This window comes from Setaria viridis, chromosome 3 (assembly GCF_005286985.2).
Source record: "Setaria viridis chromosome 3, Setaria_viridis_v4.0, whole genome shotgun sequence".
NCBI lineage: Eukaryota > Viridiplantae > Streptophyta > Magnoliopsida > Poales > Poaceae > Setaria > Setaria viridis.
The window spans coordinates 7,771,591-7,799,336 of NC_048265.2; the positions used below are offsets into that span (position 1 = coordinate 7,771,591).

The window sequence follows — 27,746 nt, forward strand, 5'->3', positions numbered from 1 at the left end:
TCTTCCTTGCCAATCAACAGGTCAGATTGGCTGGCACGCCGCGCGAACCGCACCAGGGCATTCACCCGAACAGGAGCTAAGCAGATTCTCCCGGGTCGTGTGTCGGCCGCTGGGATTCGGTTGACCGATTTCTAACGCCAACACAAAGTTAACAAAGTTTTATTTGTGAAAAAAGAAGAAAAATGTTGGCTAGGCCAACACTCCAATTCCGAGTCAGCATTTACGGTCATCAGTGAGTCACCAGGGTGAGCAGCTGTTTGCACAGGTCCTAGGGTCAGAGACTCCAAACCTTCCACCCCATCCCATGGCGACGACGCGGCGATCTCTCCTCGCCCTCCTTGTCGTCGCCGTGCTCGCCACCACTGCAGCCGCTGCCGTAGGGGATGCGCCGTTTGTGGTGACATGCAAGAAGGTGGCTCTCTCCCGCCCTGACCCCGGCGTCAAGCGCCTCGTCGTCACCCTCGACCTCTACAACCAGGGCACCGCGTCAGTCCTCGTCTCCTTTTGCCAGATCTCTCTCACAGGTTCCCTAGAAGCATGCAAGGCCAACAAGGACGCCTCGATTTGTTATCTAACGATTAACATTGGCTACCGGTGTTACTGTGTCAGCACTTAGCAACTACCACTTCATTGAACTGGATATTTCATCCTTAAACTTGTGCAAGCTTGTGTCATCCCGATCCCTATACTCTGAAAATGCATTTTTATGTCCTAAACTAAGTTTTAGGTCTCAAAGGTGGTCCAAATGGGTCTGGACCCGCACCCACACGTGGACGTGGCGTGGTGACATGGCTGGACCGTCCATAGGGTCCACATGCACACTAGAGACCAGACTTCAGGCCGATGCCGCGCATGAAGTCCGGCTCGATAGCAGCAGCACCAATGCCGGCGTCGACACCGTTTGGGACAACACTGTCAGCTCGACGCTGAGGTACCTCCACGTTGAGGTTCAGCAGGTACGGCTGCTGCTGTTCAGCGTCCCAGTTCTTGTCCTCAGCCTTGGAAGCGGCCGTCTCGTATGTGATGAACATAAGGACCTCGACGAGTGACTCTAATAAACATCACGGATAACGGGGTTGAAGATGGCCATGAAGAGCATGGTGCCGACGGCATCATCGCCGGGCAGTGGTGCGAGCGCGCGAGTTGATGAAGACCGCGAGCCGCGCATTGGCGTCTTCTGCCATTTGCGCCCATACGCATGTTGTTTCTCCCGTTGTGCTCAACAAGTTGTTAGTCGTGGCTTTGGTGGCGCATGGACAACGCACGCCAGGTGCTCGATCTTATGCTTAAGCCAGTGCCTCACCTTCGCAGCGTCCATGGTCGTCTCCATCCCTGCCTCCTCGGCCTCGCCGTCTCTGTCAATGCGGCTCTGGCCATGGCGCCTCCTTCGCTCGCGCGACGGCGGCAGCTTGATATGGGCACATGTAGTGACAGGACCGGGGAGTAGCTCGACGTAGAGGACGGAGAAGCCGAGGCAGGCGACCATGAGCTCGTCATGCATGCGGCATGCCAAGTTGCCACAACCTCGAAGATGGCGCGGCCTACAGCACCGCCGCTCTCCCCAGCTCGCGAGATTGCCACCTGCCACTCTTCCTCCTCCGCTCGCTGGCGAGGACTAAGAGATGATGCTCGCCCTTTCCACGTCGACTCCATGTTGGCATGAGGCGCACAGCATGGGAACCCGATTGGACCATGGTGAGACCCAAACAGAGTTTAGGAATACAAAAGTGCATTTTAAGAGTATAGAGACCGGAATGACACAACCGCGTAAGTTTAAGGACTGCTCGTGAACTTTACTCTTTAAGAGTTAATTCTAGATTACTTCTTAAAAGAAAAGACTCCCTTGACGGCATCTCCAATAGTATAGGTATTGTAGCACGTGCAGTTGACCACATTGTTTGGAGTGCAGATTCTGTGTTAATTTCGACTGATTAGGGGGCATTGTTGATCATGAACATGGCTACAAGCTTACAGCTTGGAGAATCCAGCAAACACCCACCATTCTTGTACTGAGTTATCGACGCCTGTAGTTTAAATTGTGTCTGAGTGAAAGTGCAACTAAATTCTCACTTCAAATAAATTAAACGTGTACTTGGAGAGTAGCTATGTTTTTTCTAGAGGGTCTTCACTTGTGAAATGCTATCCATTTCATTAGCGGTATGGATGCTATGTTACTGTCCTAATCTAGTATACACTAGCTGAACATGTACTTTGGTATCGGTCTACTGTTTTTCTTACCGTACTGGAATCTGGAGCCAAAATTGCATCGAAACATTCACCTTGGCTACTGAATCACAGAGCGACATTTGCATCGTTCTCTCCCTTTTGTTATTTCAGCAGGAGAACCAAGCAATTCATCACGATATTCTGCATTGGAGTCACTACTGATTTATTTAAATTATAATTTTGTAGGACTGCGTATGATGTTATCCTGAATGATGGTTCTTGGCCACGGGAAGCATTTGAGATTGTCTCTGGAAGCACCTCAAAGATAGTCGAAAAGCTTGATCCGTGAGTAATTGATTCCTAATGCATTTTGCTGCCATTGCCATGCCTACATTTTTCCTTGCCACTTAAGCTTTTGTTTTTCCAGCGGTGCCACTGCTTCCCACAACTTTGTTTTGGAGACAAAAGTACAGGGCAGGTTTCAGGGTTCTCCTGCGATTATTAAGTACCGTGTTCTCACAAACGACGCACTTCAGGTGTGTTTCTTTTACGTAGTTAGTTTTTTTATGCATATGATATCTGTGAGTAATAGTTGTTTCATGTTTAACTAGAGCACCTGGATGAATACTAAGAGAATTGGTTATGGTAAATCAGATATTAGTATGATTTGGTTACTGAACTTAATAAAACTTGCCATTTCAAACAATTAATACATCAGTGCTGACTGCTGACTGGTAATCAGCACACAACGAGTAAATGGTGCTTTTGCTTTAGGACTGCAGTGTTATCCTGTCATTTCATAGATCAGCAAGGGGCTATCCAATGGGCCAAATAGCTAATTACTTCTTACTATGCCTAAAGACATTGTGAACTGTGTTCTTGTGGTGATTTTCTGTCCCTCGAGTTAACTAACTTGTTTTCTGTTCTGAAGGAGGCCTATTCGACGCCCATCTTCCCACTTGAAATCCTTGCTGAGACACCCCCACAGCGGAAGTTTGAATCGGTTAGTAATGCGTATTACAGTACTCAGTTTACTTCTATACAGAATCTTTCTCTGATTCAGATGTTTAATTCCTGTACCTTTGGTGCTGTCACTCAACTTTCTGGACTTGTGCCATTTGCATCTGGACCTTTCAGGCTAAGGTATTATGGTTATCATATATTTTCGATCACCTTAATATTGCACCAAAGTACCACAAACTCATGGGCTATTTCACACTGTTGGTTTGCAGAGACTTGTTGGAAAATACGGGTCGCTGGTGTCAGTTGTTTCCTTTGTTGGTATGTTTGTGTACCTGGTCACCAGCCCTTCAAAATCGAGTGCTGCAAAAGGAAGCAAGAAGAAGCGCTGAATAGATTTTTGACAGCAATTGGTTTGCATCCAAGAATCTTCACAAATTTTGAGTTACCTCAATGCGCTAGTGTGATGAAGTAGTGAGTACTAAATGTCGTTGATTTTGGCCCTTTTGTAGTTGAACATCTCAGGTGAAATCTGAGCTGTCTGTCTTTAACAAGAGTAGATGTTATAATACTCTGAACCAGCACTCATAGCTTTTGTTTACTTTTTATTGCTTTATGGGATGACTAATTCCTGAATCCTGATATGTTTGCTATGTATTACTGACATTGGACGTGAGATGTTGATAGTAAGGTCAACTGGACTTGCAGAGAGTTGGTCAGTTGCTGGTGCCTGGTGACTTGATCGTTGCCTCTCTTGCTGTCTGTCACGTAGAGCTCAGGTCAGCGCCTCAGCTCAATCCTCTCCTGCCCAAGCAAGCTGCAATCATCTACTTACCACCAAATGGATCAATCTGAAGGGCAGGTCCAACAAACGAGTAATTTCAAAATGCCACCTCTCTTCTCAAATTATAACATTGCTTAAAAGCGTACCGTGACCATCGAACCTTTCCAAAACTCGGTCCAACAACAGAGCATGAGAGCAGAACAATGTATTTAACTATGTATGTACATACATGAAGGACAGAGCACGGCCCTCCTTATCATTCATTATCCGTTGCTCAAAATCAACGTCAGGACCAGTACACGAAGATGCTACTACGTATCATGTCCCGGCCAATTCAATTCAATCAAATTTACACCATCCACAAATCATAGTGGTACATAAGGGAAAAAAAAGGTTGCATTCAACTGTGAATATCATTCCATCCTGTTCAAGATCCGTGACTATGTACGAATGGATGCTTGCGGCACCGTAGGCAATCCCAGTTCATCCTCCTGCATCAAATCAAAAAAGAAGAACAAGCAAACCGTAAGTACAGGTCCACCATGGAGACACTTTATGCCGCTGCAGGCAACCAAACTAGGCGCCAGCTTGAATGGTGCACCACTGGAGACCCAGATGCCAGTTCAGTATCTAGATGTCTGGGTAGTTATTTCAGGCATCTAAATTGAGTTGCATGCATCTACAACAGAAATAGGTGTTCCAAACACAGCGGATCAGATACACCTGTAGTTGTTCCCATGCTCCCTTCCTATGTAAGTTGGTAACCTTCAAATGCAATTCAGGTGCCCATTTTCTCCTAGCCAACAATATGACATCTTCTATATGCTCGTCACATTTTCTTATCTGTTGTTCATTGGATAAAGTATAGTGTGCTCAATTTTCTGGACCCATGATTGCGTGAACCAACTAAATATACAGTTTCTCACTAATTAGTGGTTAGTGCACATGACAAGTTAAAGAAAACCAAATAATTACTATGGCGAGCATGGAAAAGCAACACCAATATCCAAGTATGCAAAAATCTAAGATCAATCGCACAATTTTCACTACCTGCTGCTGGTGTGGTGGGGCTGCTGCATGGCCAGTTGGTGCAGCAGGTAAGTTGAGTTCAGATTCTTGATCTGGTTGAAGGTAAGATGGGACTGACTCTGATTCAAAGTCCATGTCAGCTTCCAGAGCATCAAGTTCTGCATTGTTCAAGAAACAATTATGAGAATGGCAGACAGAGAGTTAACATTTTCTTCCACCTTTCCAGCAAGGTATGCAGTTTGTAAATCTACACAGCCTTGCAAATTATCTAAGAAAAATCAAACTGCCAATATGAGCCTTACCCCCCATAAGTTCTTCCTCATCGATGTCATCAGGGACATTGTAGCTTCTACCAAGAGTTTCTTGTATTTCATTGCTAACGTCCATAAGATCCATCATCTCATCTTGCATGCTCTGTAGATTACAGAAGAGTACATATTCAGATGCAAAAGCAAATAGGAATATAAGCAACAAAGTGAATATGTGCATAAGGTGTTAATATTGGAAGCATGAGGAACCCGGTAAGACGGAAGAATGCTACTTACATCTATATCTTCGAGCTTCACAGTTTTCATCATTCCTTTCAGCTCTTTGTTGGCAGCCTTCATTGCAGTCATCTGTTCAGTGAAAAACACTTGGATGTTAGTCCAGGAATCTAGATGGAAGCTACCAACACAAATCAAGGTTCTTAGCATCAAGAGTTATACAGTTTGTTGAGCATCTTTAAGTCCCTCTGATGCAAAAGCAACTTGGTCAAGGTTGTATGTTTGGTTGTACAGCATATCACGCTGTCCTTCGTACCTGTAAGGAAAGCAACATACAGAGGGTGAGGGTAGGAAGTAGGAACTATAAGATAATTGGCGAATGGATGCAACAAATATTCTCCAAAATTTGTGAAGACTAAAAGTCAATTAAAGACTAAAAGAGTCTCGACATATTTCTGGAGGTAGAATAGCAATTCCATTTTCGCACTGCCTACAAGAAATTCTTGCTCCTCACTTTGGATGACCAACCACCTCCAAAGCACAATTTGGGTGGCCAATTTGTATGATGTTATATTTGTAAATAGGACCCCTAATGTATGTATGGATCTAGTAAGATATCGCAGGTACTATGTGTATTGAACGCAATGCAGCAGTGAACACATGGTGGAAAGTCATAATGTTAATTCGGCATAATCCCAAGCAGTTAACTAATAAAGATTATACGCAAACAGCATTGTAGGTAGGCTGACGTGAGGCTAGGTCAGAGTACTATCAATTTGGCATGAGCGAAGTAATTGCCGGATTGGTTTGTCTATAAAAAGTAAAAGTAATTAATGGACCGGCGGGGGCAAGAGAAAGAGATTTGAGTTTCTCACATCCTGCGCTGCTTGAGGACCCTCATGGCGCGTGCCTTGACGGCCTCCTGCGCGGGACCCGGGCGCGTCTTCTTGATCTGCTCCTTGTAGCGCGCGAGCTCGGCATCGAGCTTCTTGATCTTCTCATCGACGGTGTCCCCGCGCTTGGTGATCTGGTTGGGCGGAGCAAGACTACAGATTAGCCCTGCCTAACGAAGGAGAAACAAAGAACGCAATTAAGGAGGGGATTTGATTACGTACTCGGTCGGTTGCGTCCTGGATGGTGGGCGGCGGGTCCTTGTTCTTCTTGGCGCCGAAGATCTTCTTCATCGAATCCGGTGGAATCCAAGCGAGTCGACGGGATTGTTCGAAAAAAAAGGTGAGTCGAAGGGGGTTGGGGATTGTGGGATTGCGATTGCTGGGCGACGCGGGGTTGGGGTCGATCCTATCAAGGAACGTTGAAATCGACCGAGGGAGGGGAAATTTCCGTCTTGTTCTCAGGCGGTTATCTAGTTAGTTGTGTGGAAGCTTCCTCTCCCTCTCTTCTTACGGCTCGGTCGGTCTCCTCCTCGTCCTCGGGCACCACACGGTTTCCTTGGATGGAATTGGCTGGCCCAATAGCCCAAGCGGTTGCAGTTTCCTCCTCCCTTGAAACTTGAATTATCAGTGGCCCAACTCATTACAAAGTCCTCTTCGTTGTCTTTGTTTCATACAAATATATGTGTTATATTAAATTATTAATCATCTCAAGAAAAAGCATCTAGTACTAACAGAAAAGTTGTAGTGGGATGTAAATTCGCATGCCTCCATACGATTAAGACCGAGAATTAGGTTGCAAGTAGGTTGTAAAATTTCTCTTCTAAATAAGTAACACTTTAGTTCATTTATTTATCCTCCTAAATTAATTACATGGAATGTAATTTTAGTTTATTTTACCAAGTTTTTGGCTCAACCTAATGACCCAAAATATTATAGCTTGCATCCCTCCTCAGAATGTATAATCCAGTAGGATCCGGATGCATTGTTGACTCGACTACCGTAGAGTTGGGAGCCAAAACCAACACTGGTCACTAAGATTGTGGGACATGATCGAGGAGAACAATTTTATGTTAATTTATTGTTCAGCAGCCAGGAAGAGTAATTAATCAATCATGGCGCCTCTAATCATGCATCATGCGTGTGCTTCTTCCTTCTGCCTTATCCATCCAAATATCCGATCCATCCATGGCAGCAGCCAAGCAGAGCACAGCAAGGCCAAGCAATTAACGTTAACCAAAACGGAATAGATGCCCAAAACTAGTTGATGTTTTGGATGCTATAACGCATGTAGCTTGAGCGGTTACCTTAACTGACAGTTATTTTTCTATTTTCTCTGTTCCTAATTATAGATTATTTTAACTTTTTATATTTGTAAATTTTATTAGGCACCTAGATATATGCTATATCTAGATTTATAAAAAAATTATATATCTATAAAAAGAAAAAATGATCCATAATTTGAGATGTAAGGAGTACTCCTAGAATGTATTTATATAAATTAATCTAAATTCGTCATTTATGATATGGAATTATCGTTGAGTTGGGTTAAAAAAGTGTAACATTAACCATTGTGATGCGGGGCATCTCGAAATAAAAAAAGATGACCAATTAATAATACTCCAGACAAGAACCCAGCCTACTACTCTTCATGCAATCATGCAAGTGAAACCACCGGCACGGTTTGGTTAATTTTAACTAAAGACTCGGACGATTAAAAATAAGCAGTTGGCAGTGGCACACGCCCATAGGACAAGTAGTACTATGGTGTTTTTCTGTACCGTGACCGTGACCGGGAGCAGTGCTTGGCAATGCCTCCACGGCTCCACCTGCAGACCACAGTTACCTTTGCAGTCGTGTCATTGCCTTTGCAGTCCAGCAGAGTCCAGGAGATGACGCCATCGCCTGCCACGTGACTGGATTACAGATTTAAGAGCTGTCACATTAAATATTTGATACTAATTAGGCTCAAATGAGACTCTAGGCATGGTAGGTTTAGGAGTATTAAATATATGTAATTATAAAACTAATTGCATAGATAGAGTCTAATTCGCGAGACGAATCTATTAAGCCTAATTAGTCTATAATTTGATAATATGGTGCTACAGTAACCATTTGCTAATGATAAATTGATTAGGCTTAATAGATTCGTCTCGCGAATTAGACTCCATCTGTGTAATTAGTGTTATAATTAGCTTATATTTAGTTCCTAATTAACATCTGAATATTTGATATGACACTGCTAAAATTTAGCACCTGGTATCCAAAGGTGCCTCATGGGCTCGGACCCTATATATGACATATCACTGTTCATGTGGGTTTCTTCCCCTTTTCCTCTCCCTCGCAAAACAAAGAGATGGTGGGTCCTCCGGTTCCGGCTCCTCTGACAGCACAGTAACCCTTGTCAGAGGGAGCCAGAGCCGGTCAACACCCCACCAGGTCTTACAGTACTGGATAGATGCTCCTATACCAGGTAGAATAGTATATTCCTACTGCTAATTACTACTCCTTATGATTAATTAGAGTACATTCCTACTGCTAATTACGGTGGTAAAAATGGTATACTGAAGTTACCAATAATACTAATCAGGGGACTAACATGAGAGACTGATCAAAAGCAACAATAAGCGCAGGGACGCACTTGCGCGCCTGGCGGTCAAAGATGTTGTAAAACAAATCCTATAAAGAAAAAGGAAGATTAGAAGTTCTAGTTATGGTCCGATTGCTTATGAGTCTTTACAAAAACTCTAGACATAGTTCGGAGTATATATACGAGGGAGATCTTCTTATTAAATTATCGATATTCAAAGAATAAAGAATAGTCCCTCGTACGTATGTCTTGTCCACTTTCTACTATACTTGTGCTTGTCCTGGGAGACATGAGAGGGAGAAGATCCAACGGCTGACGGCGTGTTTTACAAAACGTTATCAGCACGACCGCTCTTCGTTAACTACGCCGGAGGAGTCGCCATCAAGATTGACGCCGACGATCTCGCCATCGTCCTCGTCAGCGACTACTTCGACGACGTCGACTAGCGAACGGATCTGCACCGACTTCGACGACGTCGACTAGCGAACGGATCTGCACCGACTCGCCGTCAAGCAGGCATGTCTACGACCATGCCTAAAGCCCTACGTGGTATGTATCTACTGGTAACTGCATATGCGGTAAGTGGAGTAGATCAATTGGCATCATACAAACACAAGGTATGAATTATTAAAATCATATAGTAGATGAGATCTGTGCGCCGGCAATCGAGCTGGAAAATTGTTTTTTTACAATCTACTATTTGATCGGCCTGCATGCCTCGTGAGTATCTTTCCTTCCTGCCTGAATGCGAGAAGGACAACACCGGCATGAAGCTGGCATCGATACATCAGGACGTACAGCAGGAACCTAGTTTTTGTTTTAAAAAAGGGTATGAAACTCGCAGCGTAGATTGAATTGATCTACACGAATAGATTATCACAATCTAGCGTACCGAGAGGCTATAAAAAAAGGTATGAAACTCGCATGCAAACGGTGCTAGCGTACCGAGAGGCTGTAGATCACAATCGATACCTACGAGTCACCGTACCGACTCGTCGGCACACCATCGCTATTAAAACAGTGCCGTAGCCCCCTGAATTAAAACTGCAAAGTTCATTCCATCAAACCGCCGCAGCTTGAACTGCCATGCAAGTTCATTGTGCGCTGCCTGAAGACACGCCGGCAACCGTGCCACACACCGAGCGTCCCTGGAATAGGCACTGCCAGACGTCGAGCCCTCCGCCTGTAGCCGAGCTCGCCGTCCCCGTACCGAATCTGCCAATAAATAGGTCCAGTATATTCTGAATATTACGTGGATCGTTCCTCGGCGAATTATGAAATTCTAGCAGAATGTATGTATGCACAGTTTTGCAGTGTGATCCTTTTGTTTTTATATATTAACAATTTATTTACTATTTGTACGGTATAATTGTTATATTTTTCACATAAATTCAGTAAAACGTGCCTTTAGTCATAGAAACATGGTTTTAGGTATATGAGCTCTCTAAACTTTAAAAACCCCTTTGAGGATCATATTTCAACTTTTTCTAGCATGTTTAATGGATATATAATTTTGAAAGTTGAACCATTAATCCTTGAAGTGGCTAGAAAATTACCTTTAATCATAGAAAATGGTTTTAGGTTTATGACCTCTCTCGATCTTGAAGAACCTTAGACATAATAGCCCCTGAGAGTGTCATATTAATATATTTTTCCTAGCAACCGTGTGAATGGGGTAATTTTTTTTGCTAGGAAGGTTCTGGGAAAATTTATAAATTATCTATTGAATAGAGTAACCAACTTTAATTAATTTTGCACTTGTTTCATGAATTTAAAACACATGAAGTGTACCTGTAGCAATTGCATGAATAATGTAGGAAGTGACATGAAGTTCATTATTTCTTGAAAAAATTGGTTTTAAGCCTAGCACCATGTAATTTCTAGAAGAATTGTTATATAACTTTGAAAGTTATTTTAGCTATCTCCCCAACATGACATTATGATTTTACAATAGAAGTAAACTCTTAAGAAGTATGTCAACTATTTGAGATCATACATAACATGAAGTTATGCAAAATTAATATGTTCTCTTGAAGAATCATATTGTGTTGCCACGTTGGCACCTTTGCAATTCAAGAAGAATATGCATAAACTCAATATAGAAAATATTATGCAATCAGAAGTTGTATAAACACGAAAGTGGAAGGGAAATAATGTATATTCCATAAGTAAATGTTAGGCTCAAGGGGAGATGGATTAAGACAAAGAAGTTTCGTACTCACCCTATAACCTATAAATAGAATTTCCTACATAAGTTGCATTATTAAGTTATATTCCTAAAGAATTTGGTTATAACTCATGAAGAGTAAGCACTTACCTTTTGCTTTAAGACCGAAAGTTTAGCATTAGTTTAAGAATCTTTACCAGGATAGAAAGGCAAATTAAACAAATTGGTGTTTCTTACCTCTGTATAGGTTCTTCTCACCTTATCTTGTGCCCACTTGCTTGTAGCAATTTTTACCTGTAGTCATTTTAATCTCATGGAATACATAAAAGAATTGCATACTGAATATTGTAAAAAAGATTTTTAATTGCCTATTTGATGAACATTTGAAATGATTTTTACACTAAAGTCTCAAGGAACCATTTAGGTTGCAGTTACTGTGCATTGCGACCATGAAGGTAGAATGGAAATTTAATTTCCATGAAACACACTAACCAGGAATATATATACCTTTTAATTGAATTCAGAAGATTCAATTAGCCATGAAATTGTATATTACTCAACTATGTACTAAATACATAGGTCCCATAACTAGAAGTTTATTATACCCAAACCAAATTATTGTACACTAAATAGTACAACTATGTGAATTTCATATCATATCATGGATATACTAGTAGTATAATTTAATTCTAAGGAATATTTGAAATAATTCATAGATCATGCTTGAAGCATAGCATCACCTGAAGTGCAATTATGGTATGAAAAGGGGAAGAAAGTTGGGACATAGTGACATGTGCATAATGTGGATAAAAAAATAAATTTTATAGGCATGTCCCTAATCCTTTAATATTGTTGGTTTAGATCCTCATTCTGTTAGATTAATGGACAATCAACGTGCAAGTTGGTCCGTAGCCATAGTCACTGTAATGACTAAGCATGTAGCTCTGCGTAGCTTTGTAATCCTGATATCACTATATCACTCGGAAGACAAAGTTAGTAGTTATTCCACACTAATGTGAGGACCTGCATATTACCACATTAATTAGAAGTCTTTGCATGGACATTAGATCAAAATTCCACTTCGCGTTGGCTTGTAGCCATCATGCTATTCCTATTATTGCACCAGCTTGCATGATGTGCTCATTCAAAACTTCTCCTATTGAAAACTTCTCTTGTTGAGAAGTAGCTCCCACTTTGATAAGATGGCAAGTAAGCCATCATAGCACTCTATCAACCAGCTAGCATGCTGACAAATCAATGTATTATATACATATGTGCAAAATGACTAGTAGTCATTAAATAATCTTTATTCAAGAAGGATAAGATTAGGGGGAGCAAACTGGTCTAGAATAGACCCAATGAGGAATTTATCCAATTAGAAATTGGCTAGCCCAATTAGAATGGGTTTGCAGAAAAATGAAAAAAAATAGACATGTTAGTCCATTGTGTGGAAAATAATTTTGTATTATGGATTCAAAAGCAAATGGGGAATTCCTTAGTAAGAAAGCAATTAAATTTTCTAGAAGAAATTCCATGTAGATTATATTTTGCATAAATTTAAACTTGAAGTTTAATTATCAAAATTACTTGAAGTATATGGTATGAGTACGTGGATGAATATTTTGGGCTAAATAAATAAAGAAACTGGATAACATAATAGTTTTGTAGACTTAAAGGTGTGCAGATTATTGGTATGCATAACATACCAACTGCAAAATGTGTTAATGAAATCTAGCTCACTGCATAATAAATAACCCCTAAAGTTTAAAATAAAGTGTGTAAATTTTATTTCACCATCTTAGTATACAAATGGGCATCATCTTGAAGTTGGAGAAATATGGATATGAATTTCCATTACATTAAGCTCATGGGGATATCATTGGAAGTATGCTATATTTATGAAGATCTAATACCGGCATTAGGGGGAGAGAAAGCCCATATGAATGTGTGGCGGATCCACTTCGGATTTGCTTGATTAAACATGATTAAGTCGCCTAATATGCGACACTCATGCCTTAGCCAAGTAAACACGAAGTGCCGTCGGATTTCATCCGATTTAACCACTTGAACAGGACCACATTAGCAAACTCACACGAAGGTGAGCGGTTCCAGAGAATACAACAGGTCCACTGAGTTAAACAAATTAACCATTTAGTCCAGTCACAAAACAACATCAGAGTTTTACAAATTTTAGAAGAAAACAACAGAAAGTAAAACAGCATGCGGAAGCTACTTCGTCGGGGTCGGACATCCCTGGTGAGGCCAACCGGGACGTTCGTGATCCCTTTCCTCGCCGTCCGAGGAGGGATACCACTCAACCGTCCAACCCGGAGGGAGTTGGGGCGGCCAAGTGCCAACAGAGGAGGGCTCAGAGGCAGCAACTTCACCTGAAAAAGAAGAGCCACAACAAGGCTGAGCTACTAAGCTCAACAAGACTTAACCGACAGGGAGTACGCTACTCCACCACTTCTAGACATGCAAGGCTCTTTGGCTGAGGGGTTTGTTTGCCAAAAGCACTATGTATCTTTCTATATTCAAAGTTTTAGCTCAGGTTCTAAGTTCATTATTCGATCTAAGTTAGCAACTTATTCTAAGCAAACATAGAACCAACCAAAAGGTATATACATCATCATCAAGACCATGTCATCATCGGATTCCTTTATTACTCAGGGTGACATAGCGATCAAGCAGTCTCAAACTGTGAGAGGCACACGAATCGATTCGGGTTTCTTAACCATGCATGGCGAACCTAATCTCACGACATCCGCGCACCACAAGGGTCGCTTCCCGTGTCGGCCGTCCCCATCAATTCCCAGGCGCGTGTCAGGTCCAAACTTCCCTTGGCATGCAATGCTCCACAGTCCCGGTCTCTACCCGACCGCACTTGCACCCACATGATGCACCATGGGAACCTCGTTCCAGGGACAGCAGGGGTATAAGCCACGCCCTAGTTCAATCAGGTACTAGGCTTCCCCATCCCATACTAGGTATGAGATTAGTACATTCAAACACTTGATCACGAACACCACCACTGTCGGTCCTTAGCAAGTTTCATAGACAGACGGGGCGATCAGCCGACCACCAAAGAGTTACCCAACACCTTGCCCCGTCCATCGTCCTTATAGTTGTAACAGAAGAGGAACAACCAACTCCTACAACTCGCGAGTGACAGGAATCACTCGGCTTTTACCGTTTCCTATTTAAGCAAAGCATCTACTCGGTCCTACAGCTAGTGATCAGATCAAGGGGTCTAAGTTATGCATCTAGGGTTCCAAACAACTCCTATACGTAAATGCACAAGCATGATAAAGAAGGCATGCGCAAGTTTGGTAAACATAGGGGGATTCATGCATCCGGGGCTTGCCTTCGAACAAGGAGGAGGGAAGCAGTTCTTCTATTTGGACGGCTTCGGCTTCTGGAGGCGGGAGCTCTACTGCAGCTTCGTCCTCTGGCGCCGGGCACAGTTCGTAGAAGCCATCGGCGAGACGCAGCTCTACACGAATGCAATGCATGGGTTAGCATTTAGACGGTTATTTCAACAACAACACTTGCAAGTTTGAGCCCAGAAATTTGCGGCAAGTTACGGGAGGGTGGGGAGGTTCGCTTGAGTTGGTGGAGATCAAGATATAAGGGTTGGATGGGAAGGAACTTATGATCAGACCCTTAATCTAGAGGAATAGATGGGCTAGGGGTCCTCAGACTTAACGCTGAAAAGTCCCCAAGTTTTACACATATACCCTCGATTCAAGGAAAAAGATACAGCCGAGCCCTCGGGCGAGGTGGAGAAAGGTTGGCGGAACAGACAGGGTCGGGCGAGACGGAACAGGGGTCGGGCGGATAGGAGGGTCGGACGAGACGGACAAGGGGTCGGGCGGATAGGAGGGGTCGGACGAGACGGACAAGGGGTCGGCAGCTTACCTTCGTCTTACAGATGAAGCTTGGGGTCGGGAAAGAATAGGCTTGGGCAGCGGCGATGATGCCCGGTGGTACTCCGGCGGCGGCGGTGCTTCTTGGGACCACAAGCAAGTTCTTGTGCAGCACTGGGAGCAAGAGGCTGGGCGGATTGAGAGAGCGGTGTGGAGCGGAGAGGAGAGTTCCTCAGAACTTAGGCGGTGGCGCTGTGAGCACGAACAGGGAGCAAAGCGGGAGGGCAACGATGGCGAAGGGGAACTCCGGTGGGGCTGCGGCATTCCCTTTTATAGTTGTGCGGAAGAGAGAAGGTTGGAGCAGCGCAAGGATCGGGGAGGAAACGATGGAGTGCGCTGCCGGGGCAGCGATTGAGCAACGAGGGCGGTGGAGCAGGACTTCGGGGATGACACCAGCGGTCATTGGGCACCGATGACAGGGCGGCGCAGGTGCGGTTTTGCCGGTGGTTGAGATTTGGCGAAAGCGGACGTCGTCGTGCGGTGGATTTGATGGAAGTGACCCGGGAAACGGCGCTAGAAACGAGGGCGCACAGGTGAGAAGACAGGCGGCTGCGGTCGTGCGGGCGAGCGCGGAGCAACAGATTGTCGGGGGTGAAGCTCTGACAGGGCGGGAAAGGAGCTGTCGCGGCCGTGGTCTGGGTTGGCGGAGGAGAAATTGTCGCGTAGCGCGGACCGGGGCGGCGCGACTGTGGAGGGGCGACGGAAAAGACGGGCGGCATCGGGCTCTGCAGCCGGGGGGGTCTAGCGAGGTGATGATGGGCGCGGGCGGCGAAGTGCTGCAGAAAGGGTAGCAGATGAGCTTCCGCTGCGATTGGGGAAGGGGGCGCGAGAATCCATCCGGTCGTGGCCGGCGACGAGGCGGAGCGGCGGGCGTCGGAGAAGTTGAGCCACGCGGCAAGGGAACTCTGAAGCGGGCATGCAACTCGAGTGCGTCTGTCGCGGGAGATCTGGGGGCAAAAGATCTCGTGGGTCAACCGGTCAGTCTCGGTGGTCCACTGCTCAGATTGAAGGGAGGTGTTGTGGGAGGACTTAGAAAGATCCGGCGGGTGAGTTGGGGTCAGCGGGGTCGGAACTGGGGAAAACGGTGAGGGGTCGGATCACAGGGGTCGGGACCGAACTGGAGGTTGAGCACTTAGACTTGGTAAAGCTGAGACAGGGGATCAGGGACTCGGATTAAGATTAACGTGAAGGATTTTAACCGAGGTCATTACAGAATGCCTTGTATTCAATGGAAGAATGATCTTCATATTATTCCTGGAAGCTTGAAGCGGGAATAGAAACACGCACTCAATAATACTCGCATGAAGCGAGGTATAATGCCAGAAAATTAAATGTCAGGAAGCCTATGAAGGGCAACACATGATGTGGAAAACACACTTGAAGTGAAGCTCCCTGGAGGACTTATCCCAGTGAGAATGTGCACATAATGAATACTCACAAATGGGAATCCAAAAATTAGGAGACAGAACCTGAAGTTATTAACCAGAAGTTATGTTTATCTGTAGTAAACATAATGCTATGTGTGGTATATCCTGGGTATTTAATAATATACTCACTTGGCAAATGACTTGATCATTAGTTTAAAATCTACGGGGATGCCTGTTGGTTTTGGATCAAATGAACTTGTCAAACAATTTATTCAAATCTCCGTAGAATTCTGGAAAGAAGATCATTATGGTCAAATACCTTACAAATTAAGAAATGATCATCATGAAGATGAATGCCTAACACTACAAAGCGCGCACAATATTTTGTGTTGGGATAGCAGATACTAGTTGACTATATAATAGTTTTATCCTGAAGAAATGGGAGAAAAGAATGAATGTCGACAATATAACCTCTATTATTGCAAATGTTTCTCTAAGAGAATATGGATCCATTAGCAAAGTCCATGACCTAGTTGCATGAATCACTCATATTGGTCAATGAAAAGAATGCAATTGAGGTCGAATCATGAAGAAAGAATTTGAATCTGAAAGTTGAAATTGGATGAATCATTATGAAATAATGATATGGTGAAAGATAATGGTTCATAAGTCTTTCAAAAGACTAGTAAACTCCCATTATGTATGAATGAATATTCCGCTACTTATCTGGCATATGGAAAGAATGAATTAAATATATATTATGCAGTTAATAGACGGATTCGAAAATCCATGAGAAATGATCCTTGAAGGACTCATCATTCCTCGAAGGAAAAAAAATCACAATAAATAGAATTAAATCTCATATCAAGTTGTAAATCTTTAAGGTTGATAATATTACTTAATGAATATTAATAGTCTCTAGAAGAACAAATCCTCGAAGGAAATAAAGTCATAAAAGTGACTTATTATGAATTACACGTTAGTCTCTAGAAGAACAAATCCTCGAAGGAAATAAAGTCATAAAAGTGACTTATTATGAATTACACGTTCCAAATAAAAGAGTTCATAGAAGAGCTCAAGTTAAAAGGATCATATACATCACTTCTCTCTTACATGAGAGAATTTCTCACAGAAGAGATACTATTCTCGAAGAATTAGAAAATCCTTGAAGGATATAGTCAATGAATGACTTATTAGTCAATGAACACCAATAGTCCCGAAGATATGAATGAAAATTCATTCTGACCCATGTAATTGAATTAAGAATGCGGTGAGGAACTATATGATCCTGAATGTACCATAAGTGCATATCAACTAGCTAGCTTTGATAGCAAGTATCCTCACATACGATAGAAGATATATTGGTGATTGGCAAGTTAAATTATCCCCTTAAACACCATTGAAGACTAATTATTTGTAGTGGAATAAACCAATCCCTGAAGATCTACTGAATAGATCATTGGTTATAACTTTGAATCCACTAAGATAGAGTTGCCATTATTTTAAATTCAAATAGTAAAGTTTGAAATATAATATCTAGAAGATATTCAAATTGCAACTCATTATCCCTGTATTCCTCTGAAAGGATAAATTTTATTTTGTGTTGCACATTTAAATTTAAATAAGTGGTTACTAATGCTTGAAGCATTGCTCCTAATATAATCTAGAAGAATTACAAATTAAGTCTTTGAAGGACTAAGTATTGTAAATGCGACTATGGCATTTTGAACATTGAAGTTCAAAAGATGTCGTTACGAGGGGGAGCATATCTTTAATCATATTTGGATATGAAGTTTTCTAAGTTGTACCTAGAAGGAATCAATTTGATGATTAATTATTGAATTATTACTTAGATCATGCAAATCTTTATTGCAAGAATCATGAAGTTCATGCATAAATCTTGGAGATTGATTACTATTCACGAAGAATAGCAAATATAGAATACTATATAACCAAGAAGGTTTAATGTTGTGCTCCTTTTCCTTTTGTGAGTTTTTACTTGAAGGTTTCTCACATAATATTTTTGATGAGGCAACATGTGCAATACATATGTGGTTGATATGTACTCTTTTCTCAAGAACCGTTTTTCCCACTGGGTTTTCAGATGGAGTTTTTAATGAGGCATATGCGGTAATAGTCCAAGAGGGAGTGTTGTAAAACACCAGGACTCTAGAATCCTAGAAGGAAAGGAAGACTAAAAATCCTAGTTATGGTCCGGTTGCTTATGGGTTCTTATCAAAATTCTAGGCATAGTTTGGAGTATATATACGTGGGAGATCTTCATTGTAAATCATCGATATTCAAAGATATTCAAAGAATAAAGAATAGTCCTTTGTGCTCGTCGTGAGAGACGTGAGATGGGGAAGATTCGGGTCTTGTTTAGTCCCCCATTTCCCCAACTTTGGCACTATGCAAAAAGAAGATTCATCATCACATCAAACTTGCGGTACATGCGTGGAGTACTAAATATAGACGAAATCAAAAACTAATTGCACAGTTTTGTTGTACTTTGCGAGACGAATCTTTTGAGCCTAATTAGTCAATGTTTGGATAATAATTCACAAATACAATCGAAATGCTACAGTTGCGCATTTATGGCAAAATGCAAATTCTGCCACTCCCAATTTGAAAACTAAACAACGCCTCAAGTTTTTTAAAAAAAAAGGGCTGGAGGAATGCCTGTCCTTGTGTACTTCAGTACTTGTGCCTGTGCCCTGACCTGAGAACGCTCCACGAGACCGAGACCGAGACTGAGACCGAGACCGAGACGACCAATGCGACCAAGACTTCTCGAGCAAGAAAACAAACTCGATCTTCCTTCACCTTTATTTCATCAAAGTTGCAGTTTCTTTGCCCGCAAAAGGTAAGGCAGTGCTTGGTGTTGATTCATTCGCCTTCACTGGCGATTCTCTCGTTAGGTTCCTTGAAAAAATATTATTTTATATTAATTATTAGTTTAATTGGTTTACTGCTAAAATTTTGGCATGTCAATATTTTTTTTTCACTATTTGGTTTGTCAGTAAAATTTGCCAACATCTCCAATTTATCTTATCAAAATATTATTGGTAAGTTTTTTCCTCAACTTTTAGCTTGTTAAAATTTTGATAACAAACCAATCAGACTCTACCTGTGCTCGTAAACAATTTGGATCATTAGTTTTCGCTCGGGTCGCGTGGACTAAAAAGGAAAAGAATGCGCGCGGTTGCTTGTTTTCGCAAGCCTAGTCTGTGATGTGGCGAAGCGGGATGAGAGAGAGATCTGCTTGCCTGTTTCCATCCTAGCTTGCTTAACTTGTGGAGTAGAGTAATCCGACCGGATTAGCGGCGAGAGGAGGAAGGGTCAAGGGATATATGTGCCTGCGCCCTGCGGGCCCACGTATATATGTTGTTTCTTGTAGTATGTTTTTGATACTATACTATACTACCTTGTTAAATCGTATAGTTTTATTATAGTTCCAACCGTGGGACAGCGACAGGAACGATTGCTTCCTCGCGCAAGATAACAAGAAGATGGATGGATCATGAAAATGTCAGCTCTGCACAAAGAAAATCCTGAGTGAACAAAGCAAAAGGAAACAAGAGGGATGGCGGCAGCAGCAGCAGCCAGCAGGAATCTGCATCTGCTTCATGAGTGAGCGCGTTGGATGTTCTTGTTCCCTTCAATTTGGATGATCCAAATGACTTGATTACGATGGTAAGAGTGCGCTCGTGGCCGTGTCTAGCGATGTTTCAGTCACGAGTAGTAATGCGATGCGGTGCGAGGAGAGAGGGGAGAGAGAGAGCAGCAGCCAGCAGGAGCCGTTTCCTTTCATCACTCTGCTCATCTCAGCTCCCGCCTCGTGTTCCTCGAGCGACCACAGAGAGAGGGGGAGAGAGAGGAGGGAGGAGACAAGTCACTCCTCTCTTCCTTCCTCGCTTGTTCTCGTCTTCCTTCCTCACAGCTCTGTTCTCTCTCTCTCTCCATCATTATTGTTCCCCACCCAACATCGCACAACTCCCCTTGTTTTGTTTCTCTCTCCCTCCCTCTCTCTCTCTCATCAGTCAAATCAAAGCCAAGGACAGAGACTGAGAGAGAGAGGAAGAAAGGGAAAGAAAACAAAATAAAAGAAACGAAAGGGCTCGTCTCCTCCTTGGACCCCGGCCGGCGAGCCACCTCAGTGCCTCACCGCCGTCGGCCCAAGCAAAGCAAGCACAGGTATGGCAATGGCATCTACGTACAGTCTCCTACCACCTGCGCCTGTCCATTCCGAATCGAAACGGGTGATTCAGCGGTGCTCTCATCCCATTCCGTGCTTTGCCGTGCATGCGATGCTACTCCACTAGCAACGGAGTAGCAGAGCCGTTTGCCCCGCCGCGTTGCGTGCGGCGGCAGGGCGCTGCTAGTGCTCTGCCTCTCCCTCTCGCGGCGGCCCGCCCGGCTCCAAGATTTCGCTTGCTTGCAGTGCGGGAGAAACAAAAAAGAAAAGAAAAACAAGGCGGCCGGCTGGCCGGCCGGGGGAAGGGGGCAAACGCAAATCTGCTGGGATGGGATGGGATGGGAATGCTTGCTTTCGCAGGAAACCTCCTCCCTGCCGATTTGCTTGCGGGGAGGATTTCGGGGGTATGGTGGTGGGGTTTTGGAATCGCGTAGGCGTGCTGCGTAGCCTATCCTCCGATATCCCCTCCTCTGCATTGCGTTCGTGATTCATTCTCCACGCCTCCAATCCACCGCTGCCTTACGCCCAGGGAGAAGCAACCCCTCCACATAATCCCGCATGCAGAGTTCTTCCCGCCTGTCCTGCCTGTCATATAATCCAGAGGAGCCCAAACCTAAACCCGACCGTAGAACAGAGCAGAGGCTCCTCGCCTCTATTTTAGTTTGATTTGAGGCGCACAGACAGCCGGGGAAGCAACAGTACAAGGTCGGTTTGTTTTCTTTTTCTTTTTCCTTTCCTTCTCTCTGACCCTCCCTTGTTCCTCGTTTCTGCTTCTGGTTGCTGCCCCCCTACCTTGTTTTTGCAAATCCAATCCCCATTTCTTCTTTTCCAATTCTGGGGGGCAATCCTTTTTCCTTTTCCTTTCTCCCCTGCTAGCTAGCTTCATCTTGTGCTACTATCAGCAGCTTGCTATGTTTAGGAAGCAACTTCTTTCTCACCTGGGTACCTGAACTTTTTCTCCGCATTCCCGTGCCTTTTTGTTCCCATCGCGTTAATAAAAATTAGGATTACTAGTAGTTTGCTTCAGAAGGGAGTGGGAGCCCACGATCGCGCAGGATACGAATTCCGTCCACGTTTCCTGCTAACTATGCCTTTCTCTTTCCTTCATCTTATCCTTCGATATTTCTTAAGCAGGAGGCATTAATGAGAGGGGCCATAACCTCCAGGGCTTGAGTTGAGGTCAACAAACTGCAGTACACAAGCAAAGGAAAGCCAGTTGAGGCACAAAGTTTCTGCACCTATGGTGATAGCATCTGGAGCTGTCGACGGGAGGCACCTGTCGCCCTTTGCTACGCTGCCAGAGTCATCATCTTCGTCGTTCTTCTCAGAGGATCTCGTCCCTGCTGAGGTTAGCCATGAAAACCTTTCTTCTCCTCTTTTTCCCTCCCGATAATGCAATGTCTCTAGCGCTGCATCTACGTGATTTCATTTCCATGTTTCATGCAGAGGCAGGTCGGATTTTGGAAATCAGAGTCAATGGTCGACCACAAAGGTGCGGATCAAGCTTCATTTTTAAATTTATTTCATGATTCTTGCTTCTTGCATGATTGAAATCGTCGGTTAGGCGCTATATTTTTTTTTAATTCCTCATACACCCTTACAAAACGTATGGTCCTTTCTATACTAGCTGTTGGCAGTTAGCAGAGTTATTGGACCTTCAATAAAATCTCCTAAAATGATACATACCTAACTTGCCTTGTCCAACTCATGCTCCAGAGAACAGCTCATGAACTCATGCTTCATGTTTATGGACCAGGGGGGATATTCCGCCTGTCCTGCTGGTTCTCCTGCCTGATTCTTGCCTATTCATTCAAATCTTTAACTAACTGACTAAAACCAGAAAGTTAGGCTGCTGGCCTGCTGCATGAGTTTAGAAGTTTAGCTAATTCATCAGCATCCTCTTTTTTTGTAAGCATTTTGGACGCAACTTGGGCAGGGAATGTGCCCAAGCTTTTCTTACACTGGAATGTTTATAGATTTTTTGCTCAAGACAGTTAGGTAGGAATTGGTTGGAGGGTTCAGTAAGCACAGTTAGCGATTAAATGCCTTGATCGACATGTCATCCAACTCATGTGTCGAAGGCTTAACATTGTAGATTGAACTGCTCTTCAGGAACTGAGTGTATTCGTTCATGTCCATTAATGTCAGGGAGCAAGTCAGCTTTCGCTTCTCCACTTGACAAGGTCCATCCCACAGGTGCAAATCCTGCAGGTGGTCTGGAACATCCACGAGGGCAAGCCTTCAAGGGCCAACTGGACATGCTTAGCCTCAGTAAGTTGATGGGGCAAGAAGAAAATACTTCAAGCCTATCATCAATATCTTGGGGAGATATACTTGGTAGCTCCAGATCCAGTCTTGGCTCGTCTACAAGAGGGACAGCTTTTGTTGAACCAAGTAGTGCTGATCAACTCGTGCATGATTATGGAAACTACCCTTCATCCAGCTCCTTATCCGAAGTGTTCAGTATGAAATGTGAGTTCCTTTTGCACTTTCAAAAAATTAAGTTGTGTTACTTGAGCTTGGGGAGATGGTACCATCATTTTGTTGGTTCCTTTATTGACCTTGCCAACGTTTTGTTCCCCATGCCTTAATGCTTCTGCAGCAAGAATGATGGCAAGTGGTTTTCCTGGGCAATCTGTTGACGCAATTAACTCCGGTTGCGAGGGAGATGAACCTCTAGGGTCCATGAAAGAAATGGAAGCTCAAACCATTGGAGACCTCCTTCCTGATGATGATGATTTGATATCCGGAATCACTGATGGTTTCGAATGCACTGGCTTGTCTAATCAGGATGATGCCGATGAAGATATATTCTACACTGGAGGAGGTATGGAGCTAGAGAATGATGATTTGAGCAATGGTGGCAAAATTCACGAAGGTTCCTTCAAGAGTCAACTTTCTGGGAAGCACTCTATCAATGAACACCCTTCCAGAACTCTTATTGTAAAAAATATTAACCCAAGCATTGAGGATGCTGAGCTAAGGGTTCAGTTTCAGGTTTAATCTCTTTCATCATTCTCTCTTGATATTTCATTTCGCTTTAGTACATACTGTCCTTCCAGACTCACATATGTAATATGTCTTCCATCTGGACGACCAGCAATATGGGGAGATACAGACACTTCATACGTCCTGCAAGAACCATGGATTTGTTACAGTATCTTACTATGACATAAGAGCTGCACAGAATGCAATGAGAGCACTCCATAACAAACCCTTGGGGCTGATGAACCTTGATGTTCAATTTTCCATTCCTAAGGTAAACTCAGCAGTTTTATTGAAGTGGAATGCTTCATATCCTGTATGATAATACAGTTAAAAATCTTCTTCAATCCGACTAAGACTTGAGCAGCTTAATGCTGCAAGTTTATACAATGTACTGATGATGTCTGTTTGTGATACTTCACTAGGAAAATGGTCAAAACAAAGATCCCAACAACGGAAGGCTGGTTGTATCTATCATTGACTCGTCCATCTCCAACCATGATCTTCTCCAAATATTTAGTGTTTATGGTGATGTCAAGGAGGTAATACCATTTGTGAACTTAACTTTAAGAAATCCGAGGTCCAATATATTCTGACCATCATTTTCCTTTTTGGGCTTTAGATTCGCAAGGCTCCTACAAGCTGCAATAAGAAATTTGTACAATTCTATGATGTCAGAGCAGCAGAGGTAGCAGTGAATAACCTTAACAAGGGTGATATGTCATGCTCAAAAATCAAAGTTGAGCATAGCTGTTCTGGAGTTGCAGGATTATGGTAATTGGCTTGGCTGACATTTCCTCACTATTTCTGTTAGTATCTTGGGAATTGTACATTGTTGGCCCTTCATAAGGAGTTAAGGACTGATTATGTTGTCAGAAATGCACTGTATATCATTGTCTTCTTCATTACATGGTTAGCTGGGAGTAATATGCTAGGAAACTGTCCAAGATGCTGCAAGTAGTAATCTTTTGGTACTAGGAAAATATAAAATGTTGCAAATGATCATAGATGTAGGGCATGTATTATAGTACTCACCATTTTCCACAGTTTCACTTTTTGCCTTTGTTGTGCTGATGTAATCATTTGACAGTTCTTCCATCCATGGTAATCGGAAATCAACTTGCACAAATCATTCTAACTTTTAGGATTTGATGAGACCCAAACAAATGCTAGGCAGCTATTACTTTTATCATATCTAATGAATGGATGACTGTACAATTGCGTCTGAATTCTGAAATGCTATTCTCATGCTTTGTGCTTGGCAAGTTATACTATGTAGCCACCAAACCCTGTCAGTTTGTGTGGTGAATAACATATTTTCGCTGTGCTTAACAGCTTCACAGAGCAATGTTCTGGAGAATGGAAGCAGAATACTGTGACTCACCAACTTAAGAACTCTCCACCTGGGACTATTGGTATATAATATATGTTGTAGCTACTTTTAACATTATTTATCCCTTCTGTTCATAAATCTTGAGCCTACAATTCCTTTTAACATGTTAAACAGGAAGGACAGACCCTAAAAGTTGGGAGAACGGCAGCGTCCATGATTTATATTCTCCAGTTAGACCGCAGCTCCATGGCTTCTCTGTGAATAGTGCTCAGAAGTTGTCGTCGCCTATCAGAATTGGACCTACACGTCAGCACAATAATCAAGCTAACCTTTGTGAACCTAATGGGTCACTTGGTCATGGAAACTTTGGACGTGGACTGCAAGCCTTCCACCCACACTCACTGCCAGAATGTCATAATGGCATTTGCAATGGCTCCAAGTCCATGACATTAGGTACCAGGAATTCAGGCGTCAGGCTAACTGAAGGAGCGGATTATAATAACCATAAAGTGTGCTCCAGTGATCATCATGGTCATTCCTCTGATCAAAGTGAAGGTAAAATTTCTGTTCCTAACTACTTATAGTTTTTTCTTTGCAAACCTTTGTTCAATTGCTAAATTTGTTGATGTCTTAACCGATGTTATGCTTCCTAGAATTTTCATTTTATTCTGTTTCAAAGTTCATCAGTATTTTTTCAGCACTTGGAGTCACCGGAATTGGAAGTTGTCCCCTTCATGGACATCACCACACCTGGAATAACTCAAATGGTTTTCCTCAAAGCCCCTGTGCTCCAATGTTGTGGTCCAACTTTCATCAACCAATGCATATTCATGGTTACCCTGCTATGCCACCTCACATGCGGAACACTGGTGCTCATCCTATGGACCAGCATCACTTGGGTTCAGCTCCAAGCAATGTTGGTGGTTTTACAAATGCACATTCCTTCCATCCAGGATCTCTTGAAAATGTAGGGTTTCCTGGTAGCCCACAACTGTATCCATCAGATCTCTCTGTATTTGCACCTGCCAGAGGACATTACAGGGAGACCATGTTCTCCCCTGTAAATGCTGGGTTTCCATCACTTCAGCAAATGTTTCATGCAACCAACGGAAGGAGTCCAATGATGCGTGTTTCTGCTTCATATGATGCCACTAATGATCGGATCAGGAGCCGCAGGCATGATGGAAATGCTGCCCAGTCCGAAAACAAGAAGCAATTTGATCTTGACCTTGACCACATCGCAAATGGTGAAGACTCACGCACTACACTGATGATCAAAAACATTCCTAACAAGTATGTTTACACCTTGTGCCAATTTTTTGTTCCATATTACCTGTATCACGTTGGCCTTCTTTCATCCTGGACTTACTACCCTTGACGCTATCAACAGGTACAACTGTAAGCTACTTTTAGCTGTCATTGACGAGAATCACCGTGGAACATATGATTTCATCTATCTTCCAATTGATTTTAAGGTCTGTTATTATTTCTCCCAAGTATAAAGGTTGGAACTTGCAGTAAGATTCTTAGGTGCTGACTCTTGCACTGTTTGCCTTCCTCAGAACAAGTGTAATGTGGGCTATGCTTTCATCAATATGACTGATCCACAGCACATAATTCCATTTTACAAGGTATATGGCTATGTGTTCATGCCTTACTAGATAACTCAATAGTAATAGGAAGTATTTACAGTCTAACTCACCTTTTTGGATTGAACATATGTTGGGAGGAAGTAATTGGAGCTTGATAATTTTGTGCAGACATTCAATGGCAAGAAATGGGAAAAGTTCAATAGTGAGAAAGTGGCATCACTTGCATACGCCAGGATCCAGGGAAGGAATGCTTTGATTGCCCATTTTCAGAATTCTAGCCTGATGAATGAAGAAAAATGGTGTCGTCCTATGCTTTTCCACAAAGACGGTCCACATGCAGGAGATCAGGTACGTTTAATGTTGCTGTTGTTGTCATCACTGTGAGCCTCTAGATTACAAGTAAAGAAAACCATACTGAATCCATGGATCAGTCCTACATTAAGCTCAACAATCCTAAACTTTACGTATTCTGTTCAGGAGCCTTTCCCTGTGGGGAACAATGTCCGGACTCGGTCTGGGAGAAACAGACCAATCGCCAGTTCAGACACTAAAGAGGGAAGTCCATCGACCTCGCCTAACTAAGAAAACCGTAGCAAGAGAGCCCAGTTTCAAGTTGGCTCTCAACTGAGGATAAGCAATGTTGCTCACTAACTGGAGGCTGAAGAACCTGTAATAAATTCCCTGTCTTGCTTTCTTTCTCTTTCTTTTTGTCCTCATCAACAAGGCTGTGACTTGTGAGTTCGACGATTAGCAAGAACTCTGCTCTGCATGAGCCTGCTGGAGATTCACCCTAAAGTATGTCTCAGTTTTGCCTTATCATCGAGCAACCTATATGCCGAGGGCTACAGGCACGGAGAAGAGCAAGTAGGTGAAGAGCAGAAATGGTAGAGGTGCTGTGTTTCCGGCAGTCAAGGCGGGTGAAAATGAATTTGTACAGTAGGATTCATCAAGATTGTGAAATACTATCGATTTGAATTGTTTGTTTCATGCTTCGTTTTGCCGTGCTGGCTTCCTTGCATTCATTTCATTTGTGCGTGCTTACGGTCAGTACAGACTTGTGTTTTGGCACACCTTTCTACTGTTCCTGTTCCTGAATGTTGCTGTTACTTCATGTATCGACGGCAATCCCACAGATAGGAGCATAATAATAACACGAAAACTTTCCCTGGATCCAAATGTGTCAACAAAATGTAGAACGTTTGAAGTTGGGGGAGGAAAAACTTCCAACTTCGGAACGTATTGCGATATCAAGGTCCAAAGCAGACTCAGGGACCTCT

The 27,746-nt window shown here is 43.1% G+C and overlaps 3 protein-coding genes across 6 annotated transcripts; 2 read left to right on the forward strand and 1 right to left on the reverse strand.

Moving 5' to 3' along the window:
* The first annotated feature begins 304 nt into the window (after positions 1-304).
* LOC117847095 (uncharacterized) lies at positions 305-3,641 on the forward strand. Its single transcript, XM_034728254.2, has 6 exons — positions 305-486; positions 2,413-2,511; positions 2,594-2,702; positions 3,098-3,169; positions 3,304-3,309; positions 3,399-3,641. The coding sequence occupies exons 1-6, from the start codon at positions 305-307 to the stop codon at positions 3,516-3,518; spliced, it is 588 nt and encodes a 195-aa protein (XP_034584145.1). The 3' UTR covers positions 3,519-3,641.
* A 459-nt stretch (positions 3,642-4,100) lies between these two features.
* On the reverse strand, positions 4,101-6,833 carry LOC117847094 (vacuolar protein sorting-associated protein 60.1). Its single transcript, XM_034728253.2, has 7 exons — positions 6,540-6,833; positions 6,300-6,451; positions 5,647-5,740; positions 5,485-5,556; positions 5,242-5,353; positions 4,961-5,097; positions 4,101-4,401 (listed from the first exon to the last, which is right to left on the reverse strand). Exons 1-7 carry the CDS (start codon positions 6,606-6,608, stop codon positions 4,351-4,353), a joined length of 687 nt encoding a protein of 228 aa, XP_034584144.1. The 5' UTR covers positions 6,609-6,833; the 3' UTR covers positions 4,101-4,350.
* A 13,372-nt stretch (positions 6,834-20,205) lies between these two features.
* Positions 20,206-27,461, forward strand: LOC117847433 (protein MEI2-like 3). Of its 4 annotated transcripts, none has more exons than XM_034728647.2 (15): positions 20,206-20,558; positions 21,691-21,907; positions 22,006-22,051; positions 22,708-23,031; positions 23,162-23,556; positions 23,660-23,818; positions 23,970-24,086; positions 24,167-24,318; positions 24,880-24,959; positions 25,052-25,432; positions 25,576-26,170; positions 26,268-26,352; positions 26,440-26,508; positions 26,638-26,817; positions 26,947-27,461. In XM_034728647.2, exons 2-15 carry the CDS (start codon positions 21,800-21,802, stop codon positions 27,049-27,051), a joined length of 2,796 nt encoding a protein of 931 aa, XP_034584538.1. In that variant the 5' UTR covers positions 20,206-20,558; positions 21,691-21,799; the 3' UTR covers positions 27,052-27,461. The 4 variants fall into 4 exon arrangements, with proteins under 4 accessions (XP_034584538.1, XP_034584536.1, XP_034584539.1 ...); XM_034728645.2 differs by having other exon boundaries at positions 21,694-21,907; XM_034728648.2 differs by having other exon boundaries at positions 21,694-21,907; positions 22,756-23,031.
* Positions 27,462-27,746: the final 285 nt, after the last annotated feature.

Excerpts from the sequence above, each read along its gene's own strand:
- LOC117847095 (XM_034728254.2), top strand. The coding sequence starts at position 305 with ATGGCGACGACGCGGCGATCTCTCCTCGCCCTCCTTGTCGTCGCCGTG. Across the intron at positions 487-2,412 it reads CTCTACAACCAGGGCACCGC|GACTGCGTATGATGTTATCC; the intron begins GTCAGTCCTCGT and ends ATAATTTTGTAG. Across the intron at positions 2,703-3,097 it reads TCACAAACGACGCACTTCAG|GAGGCCTATTCGACGCCCAT; the intron begins GTGTGTTTCTTT and ends TCTGTTCTGAAG.
- LOC117847094 (XM_034728253.2), bottom strand. The coding sequence starts at position 6,608 with ATGAAGAAGATCTTCGGCGCCAAGAAGAACAAGGACCCGCCGCCCACC. Across the intron at positions 6,452-6,539 it reads TCCAGGACGCAACCGACCGA|ATCACCAAGCGCGGGGACAC; the intron begins GTACGTAATCAA and ends CCGCCCAACCAG. Across the intron at positions 4,402-4,960 it reads CCCCACCACACCAGCAGCAG|GAGGATGAACTGGGATTGCC; the intron begins GTAGTGAAAATT and ends GATTTGATGCAG.
- LOC117847433 (XM_034728647.2), top strand. The coding sequence starts at position 21,800 with ATGGTGATAGCATCTGGAGCTGTCGACGGGAGGCACCTGTCGCCCTTT. Across the intron at positions 24,087-24,166 it reads TTTATGGTGATGTCAAGGAG|ATTCGCAAGGCTCCTACAAG; the intron begins GTAATACCATTT and ends TTTGGGCTTTAG. Across the intron at positions 26,818-26,946 it reads GTCCACATGCAGGAGATCAG|GAGCCTTTCCCTGTGGGGAA; the intron begins GTACGTTTAATG and ends TATTCTGTTCAG.